The 17,044-nt window shown below is 33.8% G+C and overlaps 4 protein-coding genes across 19 annotated transcripts in view; 3 read left to right on the top strand and 1 right to left on the bottom strand.

Annotated features, from left to right (window-relative positions):
• LOC126872779 (glutamate-gated chloride channel) overlaps positions 1 to 5,288 on the top strand; it is a 38,603-nt gene extending 33,315 nt beyond the window's left edge. For 11 of the 15 annotated variants that reach the window (XM_050632943.1, XM_050632942.1, XM_050632941.1 and 8 more), the window contains 3 exons: positions 253 to 533; positions 1,457 to 1,492; positions 2,958 to 5,288. In XM_050632943.1, the coding sequence (XP_050488900.1) occupies positions 253 to 533; positions 1,457 to 1,492; positions 2,958 to 3,191 (551 nt within the window). In that variant the 3' untranslated portion in view covers positions 3,192 to 5,288. The remainder of the gene's footprint in view (positions 1 to 252; positions 534 to 1,456; positions 1,493 to 2,957) is intronic. The other 4 variants (XM_050632951.1, XM_050632950.1, XM_050632949.1 and 1 more) reach the window with 1 other exon arrangement.
• Positions 3,194 to 5,288, top strand: LOC126873414 (G-box-binding factor-like; the record flags this gene model as incomplete). Its single annotated transcript, XM_050634254.1, has 1 exon — positions 3,194 to 5,288. A coding segment is annotated over one exon (807 nt), but the record flags the coding sequence as incomplete, so codon positions are not given.
• A 34-nt stretch (positions 5,289 to 5,322) lies between these two features.
• Positions 5,323 to 11,773, top strand: LOC126872792 (DNA-directed RNA polymerases I, II, and III subunit RPABC1). Of its 2 annotated transcripts, XM_050632976.1 has the most exons (3): positions 5,323 to 9,658; positions 10,662 to 10,987; positions 11,063 to 11,773. In XM_050632976.1, the coding sequence occupies exons 2-3, from the start codon at positions 10,686 to 10,688 to the stop codon at positions 11,391 to 11,393; spliced, it is 633 nt and encodes a 210-aa protein (XP_050488933.1). In that variant the 5' UTR covers positions 5,323 to 9,658; positions 10,662 to 10,685; the 3' UTR covers positions 11,394 to 11,773. The 2 variants fall into 2 exon arrangements, with proteins under 2 accessions (XP_050488933.1, XP_050488932.1); XM_050632975.1 differs by lacking the exon at positions 5,323 to 9,658 and having other exon boundaries at positions 9,673 to 10,987.
• Positions 11,774 to 12,695: 922 nt separating this feature from the next.
• Positions 12,696 to 16,947, bottom strand: LOC126872790 (growth factor receptor-bound protein 2). Its single transcript, XM_050632974.1, has 6 exons — positions 16,221 to 16,947; positions 15,144 to 15,241; positions 14,934 to 15,053; positions 14,686 to 14,851; positions 14,429 to 14,602; positions 12,696 to 14,348 (listed from the first exon to the last, which is right to left on the bottom strand). Exons 1-5 carry the CDS (start codon positions 16,296 to 16,298, stop codon positions 14,429 to 14,431), a joined length of 636 nt encoding a protein of 211 aa, XP_050488931.1. The 5' UTR covers positions 16,299 to 16,947; the 3' UTR covers positions 12,696 to 14,348.
• Between the last annotated feature and the right edge of the window lie 97 nt (positions 16,948 to 17,044).

Below are 17,044 nucleotides of genomic sequence, written 5' to 3'. Positions count from 1 at the left end.
GAAAAAGGTAAAAATGAAACTTTCCAAGGTGCAATTAATTCCATTCAGCGGTGAAAATATTCCTTGTTTATAACTCGTAACTATACAGAGTCATTAATTAATTCATTAAGGACCAACCAATGATTTGTCATAATGTTACAATTTCGTTGCGTTGACACGATGTTGGCCCTTAATGGTTTAAATTAGAGTCGTTGATTTAATATCAACTCGCTTTATCATAAATAAACTTTCGTGAATTATCGTTAAAACCAGGTGTTACTACCTTGTTGACGATGGCTACGCAGACGTCAGGAATAAATGCCTCACTGCCACCGGTCTCTTATACAAAGGCTATCGATATTTGGACAGGCGTATGCTTGACTTTCGTATTCGGCGCTCTCCTCGAATTTGCCCTAGTAAATTACGCGTCGCGGAGCGATATGCACAGCGATAACATAGAGAAAAAGTATCCACCGTCTGAAACCGAACAATCCACGTCGATGGATTTACCCTCTGATCAAGTCGAACCAGATAATTCGTCAAATTTCGCTATGGTCAGTATACAACGATATTAAAAGCTGTTTAATGTTCAATTAAATCTTAAGCGCTTCTCTATGCCACATCTTTCTTTACCTTCCTTTTCCTTTCTCGTTTATTCAATCGAGGCATTATGCTGTTTATCGTATCTTCAGTGTTCTGTGTCTTCCTTTTTCCTTCTTTATGATATGTAAATGTCTGATATGTAGAATCCTATATTACCGACACACCTTGATTCGTTCGTATATAATATAATTGTAATTTTGATTTTAAACCAGATGAAAATAATTGGTAATTTATAATTGAGTCCTACATTGTGTCATTGCCTTTGCCATAGCTTTTTTTATCGTTTAAAGACGAGCTTCTCGACTAGAGTATATTTTAAATTTAATATTTTCTTTCGACCTCTGTCTTTATATAATTGTACGTGCTGTTGTGGATTGGAATTTCGTTGGGTCTCCTTTATTTTTTATTCTCTCTTATTTCCGTCCAGTTCGCTGTAACACCACCTCTAACCCTAATTATGATTTTCTATAGCATAGCGCAATCGTAAAATAAGAGAAAAAAAAAGATCTCCTGGCAACATTCATCTTTGGTCAGTGATAAAAAAAAAAAAAAAAACTGAGTTTTCGGTTATTTCGATGATATGAAAATCATCGGGAAACGTTAGAAAAACCGAGAAACTCTTCAGTTTCAAGCTTCTTTTCGTTCCTTTAGTAATTATTCTAGACTTTATTAGCTATTCGCAAGATATTTTATAAAGCATAGAGCGTTAATCGTAAGATATCGATATCTTTCTTTTTTTTTTTTGTCTTTTCTTTTTTTCTTCTTAACAATATAGTTGCCTGAAGCGTATAACATTGAAAAAAAAAATTCTGAATCTAGCTATCATAACGTACATTCATTCTATTATTTTACTTTTATTATTATAAACTGCTAGACCGGATATGATGGACCACTTCAACATTCTCTACAGGTAAATAATCCCTTTAAAGTCTAGTACTTTATATTATAACTTGACTTTTACATTCAGCAATATGACTTTCGACATTTTGCTAAATAATTGATCATTCTAGAGATAATGACAATGTGCTATAGTTTACTGGTAATGAACGTTATATTTTTATAACAAATGCCTGCTATTATAGATAGAAGAAAATATCCTACATTTCGTAGTAAATTTCTTATCCATTCTACAAGAGACAGATACTTTTCTACACTCGTAAAAATAAAAGAGGATGTAAACCTGGTAGTTTATTTAACAAACGAGAATGAATATGCATAAACTTATTACGATTTTACACGTATCCAACATTTCCATACAAACGAACTTTTTCAATTATCGTTGATCAAAGCTGGATGTGTGTGTAGACCATTTTTGGCACCACCAGAATTACCATACTGCATGATACTTATACAATCTTAGATCGTTCGATGAGAAAACGAATCCATAAAGGAAATATTTTCTGCTCGTTAAGTTACGTCGTTCTCCTGATCTCTTTTACCGACGTTTCATCGCGAGATATTCCATGAAGATCGAACAGTTCAAGTGCATGTACGTGTAAGTTGAGAGGAAAGTACAGAAGAAAATCACCAACACTTTTACAAAAACTCGCATCGCAGTTAGCTTTTCGTGTTAAATGTTCCATCCATTATCGTGTTTGCGAACCAATCTCCTCGATAATCGAATACGATTTTTCCACTATTCTTACACAAATACAGCGGCTCGTTAGCGCGATGGAAAATATCATACGATATTAATATATCATAACAGATATAACAAATAATTCTAATTAATATATTTTATTATATAATATAAAATATTATATAATAAACAGTCGTCTCGCATATATAGATACGATATTAATACGATATTAATATATCATAATAGATATAACAAATAATTCTAATTAATATATTTTATTATATAATATAAAATATTATATAATAAACAGTCGTCTCGCATATATAGATACGATATTAATACGATATTAATATATCATAATAGATATAACAAATAATTCTAATTAATATATTTTATTATATAATATAAAATATTATATAATAAACAGTCGTCTCGCATATATAGATACTATCCGTGTAGAAGAAGAACATTCACATATGTAAATCTTAAAAAGGAGAAATCGAATTCTCAGATATAACGATACATCTACAAACATAAAAGATTCTCCGGAGAATGAAAGATTTTTAAAATAGATGGAAGAAAATTGGATGCCTCGTACGTTAAGAATTGACCACTTAATGTATCAACGAATCGCTGTAAAACAACTAGTAGATCGTCTCTGTCTATTTACAGTACATATTACATACACTGAAAATTATCGCCTACCGTAAGCAAGATAGAAAAAGAAAAGAAACGAAATTAGATATGAAAGAAGTAACGCGCGACTAATGCCTGGACGTGGTGGTAATTTTTCCAGAAACCTCTGGTTCGACAACCGGAGGACACTATGTCGATGGATAGGATGGAGCACTGCGAATTACATATGCAACCACGAAAAAAAAACTGCTGCAGGTCGTGGCTGTCCAAGTTCCCGACGAGGTCCAAGCGCATCGACGTCATCTCACGGATCTTCTTCCCCATCGTATTCGCTTTCTTCAATCTCGCGTACTGGTCCGCGTACCTGTTTCGGAAGGAAGAGCAAGACGAGTAAATGTCGACGAGGAAGCGCTCGGATCAAGGGACGTGGCTCGCGGCCATTCCCAGTATACTTACACCACAACTACCACCACCGGTAAACCTTATCATCGTTCGCGTTCTCGTCGACTACATCCAGACCATCAGCAACCTCGTCAACCGCCCCATGACTGTCGCCTGCATCGGCATTATCCCCAACGCAGTAACATCCAGCAACAACAGCCGCAACAACATCTGCAGCAGCAGCATCATCATCATCATCATCAGCAGCAACAGCAGCAGCCGCCGCCACCACCTCCGGCTCCACCGACACAATATCAAACGTTACCCTCGAACCATAGACACAAACACCATCCACGTTATTATCTTTATCAACCGCATCAGCCGAGATCCGCGTCGTTCTCGTCGTTACACAACGTGGTCGAAGGTAGCAGTAGATGTTCGTCGTTACCGAGGGGTTCGCGGTATTCGTTGAAAAGCCCTGCGAGATCCTCGCCTTCGCCCTCGCCCTCGCCCTCGCCCTCGCCCACACCCTCCCCGTCGCCCACTACGTCTCGCAGAGTGACACCGTCACCGCCCGCGGCGACTGTTCGAACAATCCCGCCCCAAGATATCCGCCGTTTCCAACGACATCCGCTTCCCCGTACCGAGCGGTGCTGTTGGGGTCTTCTACCGCGACGTTGGTTCACCTGTCGAGCGAAAGGTACTGCAGGGATTGACTTTGTCTCGCGTATCGCTTTCCCTCTCATGTTCATCCTGTTTAATCTGGGCTACTGGTCCACCTATCTGTTCCAAGGTGACGAAGGCGATTACATGCATAAGTAAATTCGAATTCTGACATCTGTTTCACGCCTGTCATCAACGGATCGGACGAACGAGAGGAAAAGGTGAATGTGCGAGCGACGTCAAGACCACGTCGTATGCCGTGCTTCAAAGTCTGTCTGTAACTGCTGCCTCCAAGAATCCTGTTCCCTGTATCGCGACGAATTTTCCTACGATATGCGTCATCCAATGTGTCAATGTTCTTATCGAGAGCGAGAGGGTGTGAAAGAGCGTGTAACGTTACATCAGACGTTCTAGTAATATCATCTTCGATACACTAAAAGACGATGCAGGGGACAAAGATTCGCTCGATGCTCGTTTCGACGAGAAAAGGATAACCGTAGAGAGAGAGAGCGAAAATATCGGGAGGCAGAGCGTATTCCGACAGAAGACTTTTTAATAATCCGTGCCTGAAGTTCGATGACCATATTTTAAAGACCAAGGTAAGCGCAACGAAATACGCAACGTTTGGTACGGTAGGGAGTAGTCGACGAGATATTATATTATATATAAATGATAATATATACATATATAATTATATATATTATATGTTATATAATATGTAATATGTATGTGTATTATATATGTATATATTACATAACGAGACGCGAAAACGGGAAACGAACGTGGTGTAAGAATTATAAGCTCTTATGAGACCGTATACATATTAATTATACACATATAAACACTCCTCTGTAACATATTCGGAAGACCGCGTGCCACAGGATGATTAATCAACGTAGTGGGCCCTGTATAGCCACGGCCTGTTAACGAACTACTTGCGAATAAATTTATAAATAATATAACGTAATTATAATTGACAAGTAAAAAAGAAAAAAAGTCGTTAAATGCAACAATGATTCCTGTGTATAAAAAGAAAATCCTCAGTCTAAACGGAATTAACGAGTCAATGTTAAGCATATTATTTAAATAACCCGATGATTAACATTGATTCGAATGCGAACCAAAAGAGAAGACAAAGACGTGAAAGAGAAAACGATTAAAAAGATAGAAGAAAAAAAAAAGCGAAAAAAAAAGAGTAAAAGAGAAAAGTAACGTTCTCGAGAGGACAATTAGCTGATATTACGAGAAAAATATCGCATTATCACGAAGGATTATACCATTTAGATATTAATTATCGATCGAGGCGGTAGTATTACACACGGACACGCGACAGACGACTCTCTCTTTCTCTTTCTCTCTCTCTCTCTCTCTCTCTCTCTCCCTTCCTCTCTTCTTCTTCTCTCTCTTTTTCACACGCACACACGCATACACGTCACGCACACAGACACACACACACACACACACACACACACACACACACACACACACACACACACACACACACACACACGAAATAAAACGTTGCTCTCCGTTGAACTTTTTCGAGATCTCGGGATCTCTAAAGTATTGCTCATTGACCAGTCGAGACTGAGGATATTGTTCAATGTGAAAAATATATAGGTGGAAAGAAAAAACCGTAAAAAGAAAAAAAATTGAAAAAAAAATCGAAAAAAAGGTATATATAAATATATATATATACATATATGAAAAAACGGACTGAAATCGAATGAATCGAGCGAGACACGGTTCATCGTCGGATAAGGAGCGTAGAAAACTTTATTTCCCGGCAAACGTACCGCAAAGAACGTTTGTCGATTATCCGTAAGGGGGAAAGAATTAAAAAAAAAAAAAAAAAAAAAAAAAATGAGAAAAAACCAAGCAAAAAAAAGACGAAAAAAGATCTAGATAAGATTGTGTTGCGAAGTAATACGGAAGGAAAGGAGAATACGAAGGGGTGGAAAGAAGCGGGGATGAGATTAAAGCGATTTTAATTTACTGTGCGCGTGCTTCGTTTTAATTGTCGACTCGAATGGACCGCCGTTTCGAGACACGTCGAACAAATTTCCTGCATCGAAGCGGGTCTCTATAGTAATATACGCGTATATTTTATAGTAGATCTAACAAGCGTTCTGTCCGTTCGTATTCCTTTCGTTCATTGCATGCGACGAAAATTCGTTTCTCGCCAACTAATCTCTAAGGCACATTAGATTTCCTTTCGACAGCAGGCTCATAGAGGAAAGTTTTTCGAACGAATCCTTTGGCGTCTCAGTTTTCCCTATCGTTGTTCGTTTGTCTGACCGTCGCCATATCGATTCGTCGTTGAAATAGTTGGATGCTTCGATCGTAAAGGGAAGCTTTTAGATCAGAGGAAGGTAAATAACACCGATATTTAAAAGGAAAAGAAACAAAAAAATGATGAAAAGTAAGAAAGCTTAAGGAAGAACAGAATAAACAGAGGAAAGAAGAGAGCGAAAGAAACGACTGAGAGGATGAGTATGATATGGTGCGCAAGCGAGGAAGAAGAAGAAGAAGAAGAAGAAGAAGAAGATGATGAGAAAGGGAAGAGAAAGTAAAAAGAATGGGAAAAGAGCGTTGTGCTGATTTTATCGTCGTTTCACGCTGTCCTTCCGTTTTGCTCATTCTCCTTGATTTGTCCGTTTATCATAGCACAATGTCGGATCAGTATAACGTCCTGCTCAATAACGACTGACATAAAAACCAATTATGATGATTAATTGTATATACGTATTCTTATCGTGACTAACGAGGTGTAACGCGAATGAATGAATTCCCGAATTTTAAACTGAAATTTCGATTTTATCGAACGCGCCGTGCGACTCGTGGCCGCAAATTAACGAATAATTGAGCGAGAGATGGCGAGAGAACGAAACTGAGAAGAACAAAAATAAGAACAACGTATGGTAAATTGTTTAATCGTCGAGAGTTCTCTCCGAACAGTATTATAATTATTAAAAAGAGAGAAAAAAGAAGAAGGAAGACGTTAAGAAGAAGAAAAGGAATAAAGAGAAAAGCGGAAAGAAGAAATGACAAGCGTAGAGAAACTGACTCCGAAATCATCGTTGGTCACTGTCTACATTCTGCATGATTACGGTGGATGGGTGAACGAATCGCCGGACTGGTCACAAAATAAATATGGTAAATCGTAATTGCGCGACTAACGCGTATCACGTTTCATTCTTCGTAATTCAAAACCCGGCAATCACGTTCATGTTTTATATTATCGGTACGATACGAGTACACCATTTTGTCAGACTGCATCGTTCCAGGCGTGTTTCAAAATCATAAAGGAACAAGAGAAAAACGTAAAAAAAGAAAAAAAAAAAGGAGACAACTCGTGGGAACGATCGAGAAAGCGACAGCCATGCGAGATTGCGAAGAAGAGCGAAAGAAACGATAGGATACGATCTTTCTTTTCTTCGTGACGTCGCGTCGAGTCCGCGTTTCTCGTTCGTTTTTTTCGTAAAAAATAAAGAAACAAATAGATAAAAAAAAAGAAAAAAAAAAGAGAGAAGAGTCACACGCTGAGAAACGGCTGGTACGGTGTTGATCTTATCGTTGTCACCTTTCAAAATTAGTAGCCAAACGAGAAAAAAGAAAAAGATAGAAAGAAGAAAATATACGAGAGAAATCGATAAATCGAAGATGAGGTTTTTTCATTTCGATTCGGGATTTTGTTTGGAAAAGTGAAGAAGAAAAAAGAAAGACGAAGAAGAAAGAAAAGCGAGCGATCATCTTGCGGAACGCGACGTATTTATTTTTCACGATATTATCGAGAAAAAAAAGAGAAGAACAAATCGAGCGGCGATTTTGAAGTGTAAGATATAACAAATGAATGGGCAGAGGGGAATGTTTCGTTCTTCAGCTAGACTTTAAGTTTCTGTGTTCTTTGCCAGTGGCCAATAGTTGAAGGCAGGAGAAAAAGTACAATGAAAATGAGGATAATTTAGATTTAGTTGATACGAGATCATAAGAGGATAATTTAAAGAGTATAAATACTTCGATATGAATAATCAAATTTGCCCAACAGCTATTGGCTGTAATTTTACACAGCGTAACTCGCCCCCATATACATCAAATTTCATCAGGGTAATTAATCGAGCTAACAAAATCTACATCTATAATTCCTGTTACTCTAATACAGATTCGATTAAGTTTGTCCTAATTATAATCTTAATCGAGAAACTTTGATTTGTTATGACACGATCGAAAGAGAATCTCTATTTTATCGATTTGTTTTTTCTACTCTTAAACCGCAGATTTATCGTACAAGTATCGTAGGAGTCTTTAATAAGTATCTAACGTTAAGTGAAAATGTCTTAAAATGTAAATGGGATTGTTAAGTTTTATCTCTTCCAGAATTCCAAGTCGTTAATGATAAATACCGTTTTATATTTACAAGCGAGTCTCATCAACCTTCTGTTTATTCCGTGTGTTTCACTATACTTATCTATAGAAAAATCGTATATAGCGAATCGTACAAACTACGTATGCGAACACTATGGGGGAATTTTGATAAGGTAAATTAAATTAAACTCGAAACGATTTTATTTGAGGAATAAAATAAAATATGTATACGTATATATGAGAATAATATAGATAAGAAAAGTCTGCCCTGTAACTTCAAAATCGCAACATTGTCGGGAGAAAAAGATAAGGTACCTATTTTAAATTTCAAAGTACACACCTAAGGATCTAATTTTTATTGTTTTAGTGCGTTTACTATGTAATATTATTATAAGTACAAAAAAACGTTTCTCTATGTAGTTTAAGATATGTAATAAGTTGAAACAAGAAAGGAATATATCTATCAGAGAATCACGAGTGTTGATTATTTTAAAAACAAAAAAAGAAAAAAAAGAACAAGTGCAGTATAAAGTGAAATCGAATGAATAGTTGATTTATGTTATTACTCAGCGACTCCCTAATGCATAATGCACCATTTGATGTATATTTGATGAATAAGAGATTCTTGAATCAAAAAAGAAAATGATAATTTTTCCAAGTTTTCTATATCATCCCCTGTATATATGTTGTGGCCCAGTTGTTTATCAAAATACATCGTCCCTTCAGTAAGTTAATTAACTACAAATTTGACTTTACGCAGACATAACTGTCGTCTTCATATTCTTGCACGGTTGAATTATTACTGTGCATGAAATTATACACGTATTATAATTTATAAAGTCAACAATATCAAGATTGGTAATAAATCAAACCAAGTTTTGTAACCACACTTTACAAAATTGCAAGTCATCCTACTCGATGCAAAATTATAAAATTGTAAAAGAGAAATTTATAATTTATAGTCCGTAAATAGTCAATTTAGAAATATTATTAATTAGTCAATTATTGTGCAGATGTGCCATTACGTCCTAGTTTATCTATTGCGTTCCAAACTACTCTAAATAAAATTTTAGTAACTTATTCTTACGTTCAATTTAATCTTTCAATTACTATATAAAAACGTGTTGGCGATCGCAGCCAATTAGCTCATATTATTCGTTATATAATTAATAACTATGTCACGCATACGTGACTCTAATGATAGCTCTGATGAATGATATAATTAATAATTATATATCGAAAAATACAATGTCAGGTCTTACCACATGAAAGTGCGCATGATCCGCGTTCCTATCCACATCCTTCGTTTACGCAATAATATACTGATTTTATACTTAAAAGACTGAACAAATTCTGCTTTTGATATAAGTTTACAAAACCCTCCGGTCTTTTCGTAAAACAAGCAACAAAAGTAGATTTTAGGAAAACCGACGTGAGAAACTAAGTATAAAGGTAAAAGTTAGATTAAATCCTACATTATATGCAAAACTATATCATAGCTCTATATGAAACGATATTTCGTACTTACATCAATATTTTACGCTATCATTAGTACGAAAAAGTAGAATAATTAATAGTTAAAGGATATATAAAGAACATATCTAAAAATGTGAAACGCGTTTCATTAAGGATTATATTATTTATCCACATTATGCTACTATCTACTAAACATCATCCATAATTATGCATGCACTTAATTACTACTACTCATATTTAGATACTAAAGCACAGATTAACACTCCTATATATTTTATACATTACACATATATATGTTTTAGCAGTATTAACCAATGTTCTCCTATTAAGTACTCCTACATATGTTAAAGACACTTATTAATTTTTAGAGAAGATCTACCTAATTCGGAATTTATAATTTAACCTATTTTGTAAAACTCTGAAGGTTCTCATGAGCCCTATCTATATACAAATATCTGCAATGATTTTTTCAAAACCTTGAATATCTTCTATATACTTACGCATCTTGAAATACTTGGTATATCCCTTTTCATCAATACTGTTGAGATATCTGAAACAAACTTAAATTTAAATTAATTCATACGAGATTAAAAACATTTTCATTGGGCCCAACTACCAGAAGTTTATTGTTCGGAATCTTATAATCCTATCTATCATAAATCTAAATGTTTCTTTTAAACCTTTCCATAGGTACCTTTTCCTATGTGTTTTCTAGAAAGAGTATAATAGATATATGTAAATTGTATTATATGTAAATATCGGCATATAAAGAAAATATAAAATAATATGTACTTACATAAACTGCGTTTTGAAATGTAAAGCTTGCATTTTCTTAATACGCATGCGTACGTTGTTCACGCGGTATAAATAAGTGAGGTTATTTGTATCAAGAGAAATACAATCGTTTGCAAAGTTTTTTGTTTGTTAAATAGCAACGAACGAAAGAAAAGTTTGGAGTATTTAAGTAATTTTTGCTTAGAGTTAGTTCTAATTTTTTCGAAAAATGGATGACGAAGCTGAAACATACAAATTATGGCGTATAAGAAAAACGGTAATGCAATTGTGTCACGATCGAGGTTATCTAGTCACACAAGATGAATTGGATCAAACTTTGGAACAATTTAAAGAACAATTCGGAGACAAACCAAGTGAAAAAAGACCAGCACGCAGCGATCTTATAGTTTTGGTTGCTCATAATGATGATCCGACAGATCAACTTTTTGTATTTTTCCCAGATGAACCAAAAATTGGTATCAAAACTATTAAAACCTACTGTCAACGTATGCAGGAAGAGAAAATTCACAGGTAACTTGATAATTGTGTAATAATTTATAGAATTGGGACGTAATAATTTTGAGTTTCTGTCTTGCTTTTCCACAGGGCTATTATTGTTGTGCAACAAGGAATGACACCATCGGCAAAACAATCGTTGGTGGACATGGCACCAAAATATATATTAGAACAATTTTTAGAATCTGAATTGCTTATTAATATCACAGAACATGAACTGGTACCTGAACATATTGTACTTACACCAGACGAAAAAGAAGAATTACTTACCAGGTACAAACTAAAGGAAAATCAATTAATGCGTATACAAGTTGGTGATCCAGTGGCACGTTACTTTGGTTTAAAACGTGGTCAAGTTGTAAAAATTATTAGGCCTTCGGAAACTGCTGGCAGATATATTTCTTACAGACTTGTATGTTGATATATTGTGCATTATTTTAAGAGTAAACTAGACTATGTAATTTTTATAATTATTATGTAAGATAAAGAAAAAATAAGATCTTGTTAAAATATACTTCATTAAATTTTAAAAGAAGATAAAAGTCCATATCTGTCACATGATACTTTATTATACTTTAGTTGCATTTCATAATTACATAATTGGTGGTTATCTATTAACTATACATCAGGCAGTTAATAATGCTTGGCATTAATTTTGCAACAATACATTTTCTTCATATTGTAAATTTATCTTAATTGGCTTATTAGTCGTAAAAAAAAGGTATAAGCAGTGTAATTTTATACATCTTTAACAGTAACGAATAAAATAAAATTCAACAAAATAAACTTTGTTCAAACATATTTTTTATTACATTTCATTATTATACATTTCTTGGTCCAAATGTGTCATGGTATACCGTTGTCATAAGACAACTCAATTCCAAATTCATTTAAGCAATTGTACACATATAGTTTCAAAGCAATATTTATAACAACTATATTCGTATATTGCTTTATTTGTTGCTGTCTTAAAGACTTTGTTTTAACATTTAATATATGGTAATTAAAAGAACAAATATAGATCACACATGTCAATAAAGTAATTGCAATAAAAAACTGAAACAGTAAGGATAATAAATTGTGCACAACGAATATTTGTAACAATAAATTCCTTTTAAGTACAGAAGGCAAGTGAATCTAATGTTATATGCTTATAATCTAAGCTACTCACTTTAAGAAGCCCTTGACAAGATTCAACTATACTATATTTATACTCTCAGTAACATTAACCATAAAGTTAGAATAAAGTACATAAATTTGCGTTTTAAACATTTCAAACTTAAATAATATAATTAATCGCTATGTTTCTTCAAATTTAAACTTTATAAAAAGTGAACATTAGTATATTATTTGTATCCTGTTACAAATTTTCAATTTCATTAATGTAAGAGTCACTTTTCTCCAGGAACTATATAAAATATAGTAACTAATTTAAAAAACTATTAATAATAAAAAAATGTTTCGATATATTAGTGGAACACAATTTAACAACAAACATGTTTTTTCTTTTCATTTTTCATAATAAGAAAATTTATTCCTTTTAGTATTTGCTTTCTTTTTTCACTTATTTTGAATATAGTGCATGCATAAGCATATAAGATTACTTATTTATATGATATTTTGCAAAGCAGTTAGATGAGCTAAAATATCACTTTAGTCATATAAAGTTGTAATTTTAAAAAATAATTATGGTAGATGGGCATAAGTAAATAATGCATGCAAGAGTAATTAATATAATATATTGTTATCAATAAAATGTAAACATAACGAATAATAATAATTACACAATAAGACTACAGATCTTTATTGTTTACACGGAAATAAGAAAGCAACATTGTCGAAATAATTAGATAAAAAGAAGTATTTAAAAAATATACACGAACTTTCACTCTTTTAAAATTAATAGATTTTGAAACAAAAACGTTATACATACCATTCGCTCAAAAGTCAAGTCTATCTCGCACGGCCGATTTTATATTAATCGTATATACGTATATCGCTTTTTGGCATGTTAGTGAAATGCATTACGGAACATAAATTTTCGTTGCGAAGACAGTAAATAATGCGGAATCAAATGAATTTCTCATGCAAAAATTTATACATTTATTCTAATTCTCTACGTTCTTTCCATTATTAATATTTCTTAAATTACAAAGGATAAATCAGTCGTTGTGTTTGAGTCTCAATATGAATACGTATGTACGACGTTTGTGTAAAAAAACTTGTGTTCTCGTTCCCTTTTCTTCATCATAAAATCTCCAAAAGAGAAAACACAATATCCCAAGAAACTATGTTTCATAGCATAGTTGACAATGGTAAAAATCAAATTTCCCAATCATTTGCATTCGATTGGAAAAAATTAAAAGGCAAAACAGCTAACTTTGGCTGCTACTATTCTTTTGCTAATACTTCAGAAAATTTACTTCGAAAGATGCAAGAATGATTATTTCACATACAGTCTGAATAATACAAGTCTATATATGATACACAGCAAGTATATCTGATGTCATGATATCAGATGTATCTTAACCGCTGGAAGAATACTCTCTTCCCCAAACATTTGTAAAAATATTCACAACATAGAGGCAAAATGGTGTGCATTTTATGCCAAATGGCGACGCGTTTTAATGCTATATCTATATAAAGTTCTCGTATCTCGTATATGGATAGCTTACTTAGGCTCTTTATCACCAAGGTCCCCATTTCTCGAACAACAAATTCGTATTAAAAAATACAATGTTTATACCAGCCCGCTTATAAACCTGTTTTTCGAAACAATAGGCATTTTCCTCTTTAATATGACCGATATTTGTCATCACTGATGTATATAGTTAATGTTATATATTTTCATACACATACTCCATCAATGGACTACCAAGATATACGAAACACCATTTAAAATTTCATTTGTCATATATAAATACTGTAAATTTACTTCCACATCTATTTTCTACTAGAGTATTCACAAAAATGAAATTTAAGGTAACCAAACCAGGTGCCTATTGTATAACACAATTGTCTATCGGAAACGTTGGCTAGTAGTATCAGTCCCAGTGAAAAATTTTCTTTATAGACCCAATAACAAAAAAAGACATGCTACCCTGTTATATGCTATATCTGGAACTCTACATTTGTTTATATAAATTACTAGACACTGAGAATGTTTTTCAGTGAGACCAATAAAAAGTATTAGCAATAATATCGAGTCCATTTAAACAACTCTACGTCTAGACCACCAATACATCCTGGTAGCCCATTCGATAGGCGGAGTTTGCAAAATGTTGTTGATTAGTTCTGCAGTAAGTCTGATCCTGTACGTGATAGTGGTGGGATAATGCGGCCGATGCCTTTGGCCTCTGTGTGCACAACATGAGGCCTAGAATAAATTATTCCCTTTTAACAAAATTTACAAAAGAACAATAAAAATAACTAATCAGAAATCCAAATGATATTTACCTAGGAGTGATACGGAGTAACATATGTAGAAGGAAACAGGCCTCGTCTGTTACCAATTTCTCCATGCCACCAGTGTTGGTCTGTACGATCAGTAACAGTTATTACATCACCTCGTTTGAATTCAAGTTCACCAGGTTCTTGAGGTTGAAAGTCATATAATGCTTGGACTAAACACTGAAACAATGTGCATTCTTATATTGCAAAATCAATATCTCTATGTTACTTAATAGTTTAATTGTTATATAAGAGATAATTACTTCTTCTGGCACCATATCCCTTAATTTAACATCTTGTGAACGAGATACAGATGCTGTACGATGATATTCCACTAATTCATTAAGACTGTTAAACTTGACCACCCAGAGGAAGAATTTACCTTGAGCATCTCTTAATACTTTGAAATGTTGAACACCATCTGAACATCTACAAAAAATTATTAAGTAGTTATTCAAGTAATTACTTTATATCACCATATCAACATTTTTCTTAAGAACATTTTACTAACTTTACAGACAAGGAGAAATCACCAGGAGAACTTTCACTGATTCTAATAAGAAAGGCGCCTTCATGTTTGTTCATTAGTAATCTTTCTGCATCTGCTCTGGTTATCCTTCCATAGTACCAGCTGAATAAAGCAAATAAGATATAAGATACAGTTAGATTTCTCCAAAGAATGCATTAATATCTAATAAAAGAAATTTATAAGGACACTCACTCATGATTTTTCATCTCTATGTAATTACTTGGAATGAGTCCTTCTCTGGAGTCTAATTCAGCTCTGTACCAATTCATGTCATCCTCCATATTTAAGATCTGTAAAAAGATCATTATAGGTATGCCCGATTTGTTACAAATACCATTTCTTAATAAAATATTTCCACATGCAGAAAATATTAAAAGATCTAATTATGACATACATTTATTTTTTTACTTCAATTATAATCTTTAGTTTCAATAAAAAGTATAAGAACCAAAATTATTACAATTAATTTCATGAAATCTTGGACATAAATTAATGAATACTTAATAATCTGAAAATCATTCTATCTATACAACAAATATATTCTAGAAATTGTAGATAACATGAAAAAGTAATTTATACATGTAATGTTCAAATGACAGCTTTTGGTGTGAATCATCAGATAAATAAGAAGAAAGAATTTATTATCAGAGGAATATAAACTTGTAAATTGTCTGTCACACATTTTGAAATAAGCATACAAAAGAAGACTTTATATTAAATATCTCATCAAATATGCTAAGTAGTTAATAACAAAGATAAAACGGTTTTTTTAAAACTAATAATAAAAGAAAGCGAGACACTAGACTATCAAAGTAGTTTTAAAACAGTCCATTTTTTATAAAAGGTTGAATACATGGGCAAAGTTTCTTTTTTTTCTTTATATTATATTTTCATTTTAATTTCTTTGATACAAGCTTTTATATTTTAATCGTCGGTAATCCTAGTATTAGCATATAAAATACATGCATTATCGTAAATATCCTTATGGAGATAAAGCATCCTATAATCAAGATAAAATATAAACAGGTTCCTTTTTAGAACCAATAAAAAGAGAAAGTAAGGCAATAGCAGTTATTAATATATAAAATGCATGAATTATCGTAAATATCCTTAAGCGGCGCACTATATCCAATCGGAACGAAAGCAGTTCGGAAAGTTCGGGATCGGTAAGCTCTCTCTAATAAAAACCAGCAATACAAAGTTATCTCCCAGCATTTTCATCGTTTCCATATATGTAATTGTTAGATAATCTGATTAACGGATACGAACCTTTAGAATTTGGCTTCTGCGAAAACTAAGCTCATCCTCAGCCGTCGCCGTGAAATCGTGCTTTGCTATCGCCTCCATTCTTCTTCCTCGTCCCTCGAGAATAAGATTGAAAGAGAGGGAAAAAGAGAGGCAGTGCTATATCTAGTCCTCAAAGGCAATACCAAAATCAGCCTTTGTCTGTTAATGGGGAAAAAGGAACTGAAGATAGATGTTTAGCGTTTTGTATGAATTTTATTCTTTTCTTTTCAATGAAAGACAAACTCGTTCGTTATGGTTGGGTGTCTATCCGTCGAAAGACACGTAATGCCCACGATACAACGCGCACACACACCGACCACTTGTGCTTTTTTTCTGTCCGTGCGATTTTTTGAATTAGTCCTTCGTTAGACCACCCCGATTAATGCCACGTTGAACCATACATATTACAAAGGATTACGATGGTTTTCATGTATACCGGTTTATTTTCAGTCACTTGTACGTTGAACTGTCAAAACTTAAAATACGATCATCCACTCTCACGGCTGTCCATCGCTCGTCTTATCAGACATTACACTCGACTCTCCCACTGATCCGCTCACTGTGTTTCGGTTCAACAATGCGCACTGACCACTGCGCACCCTGACGTCTGAATTCTCTCGTCCAAATATACAAATGTCAGGTCAATCTATCCGGATACCGATCGAATAATTACGAGTCGGAGATTCGAGTTAAACGACCCGTCCACGATCGTCGCGAGATTTTGTATGCCATAGAAAGACGTGTACGATTCTTCGAAACGAAAAGCCTAGCGTACTACTTTTCTGTGGCGCAGGCGCGCGCATGCG

The sequence above is a fragment of the Bombus huntii genome, chromosome 14, assembly GCF_024542735.1.
Source record: "Bombus huntii isolate Logan2020A chromosome 14, iyBomHunt1.1, whole genome shotgun sequence".
Taxonomy (NCBI): Eukaryota; Metazoa; Arthropoda; class Insecta; order Hymenoptera; family Apidae; genus Bombus; species Bombus huntii.
Note: the sequence above shows the minus strand (reverse complement) of the source record. Positions and strands in the feature narration are given on the sequence as shown.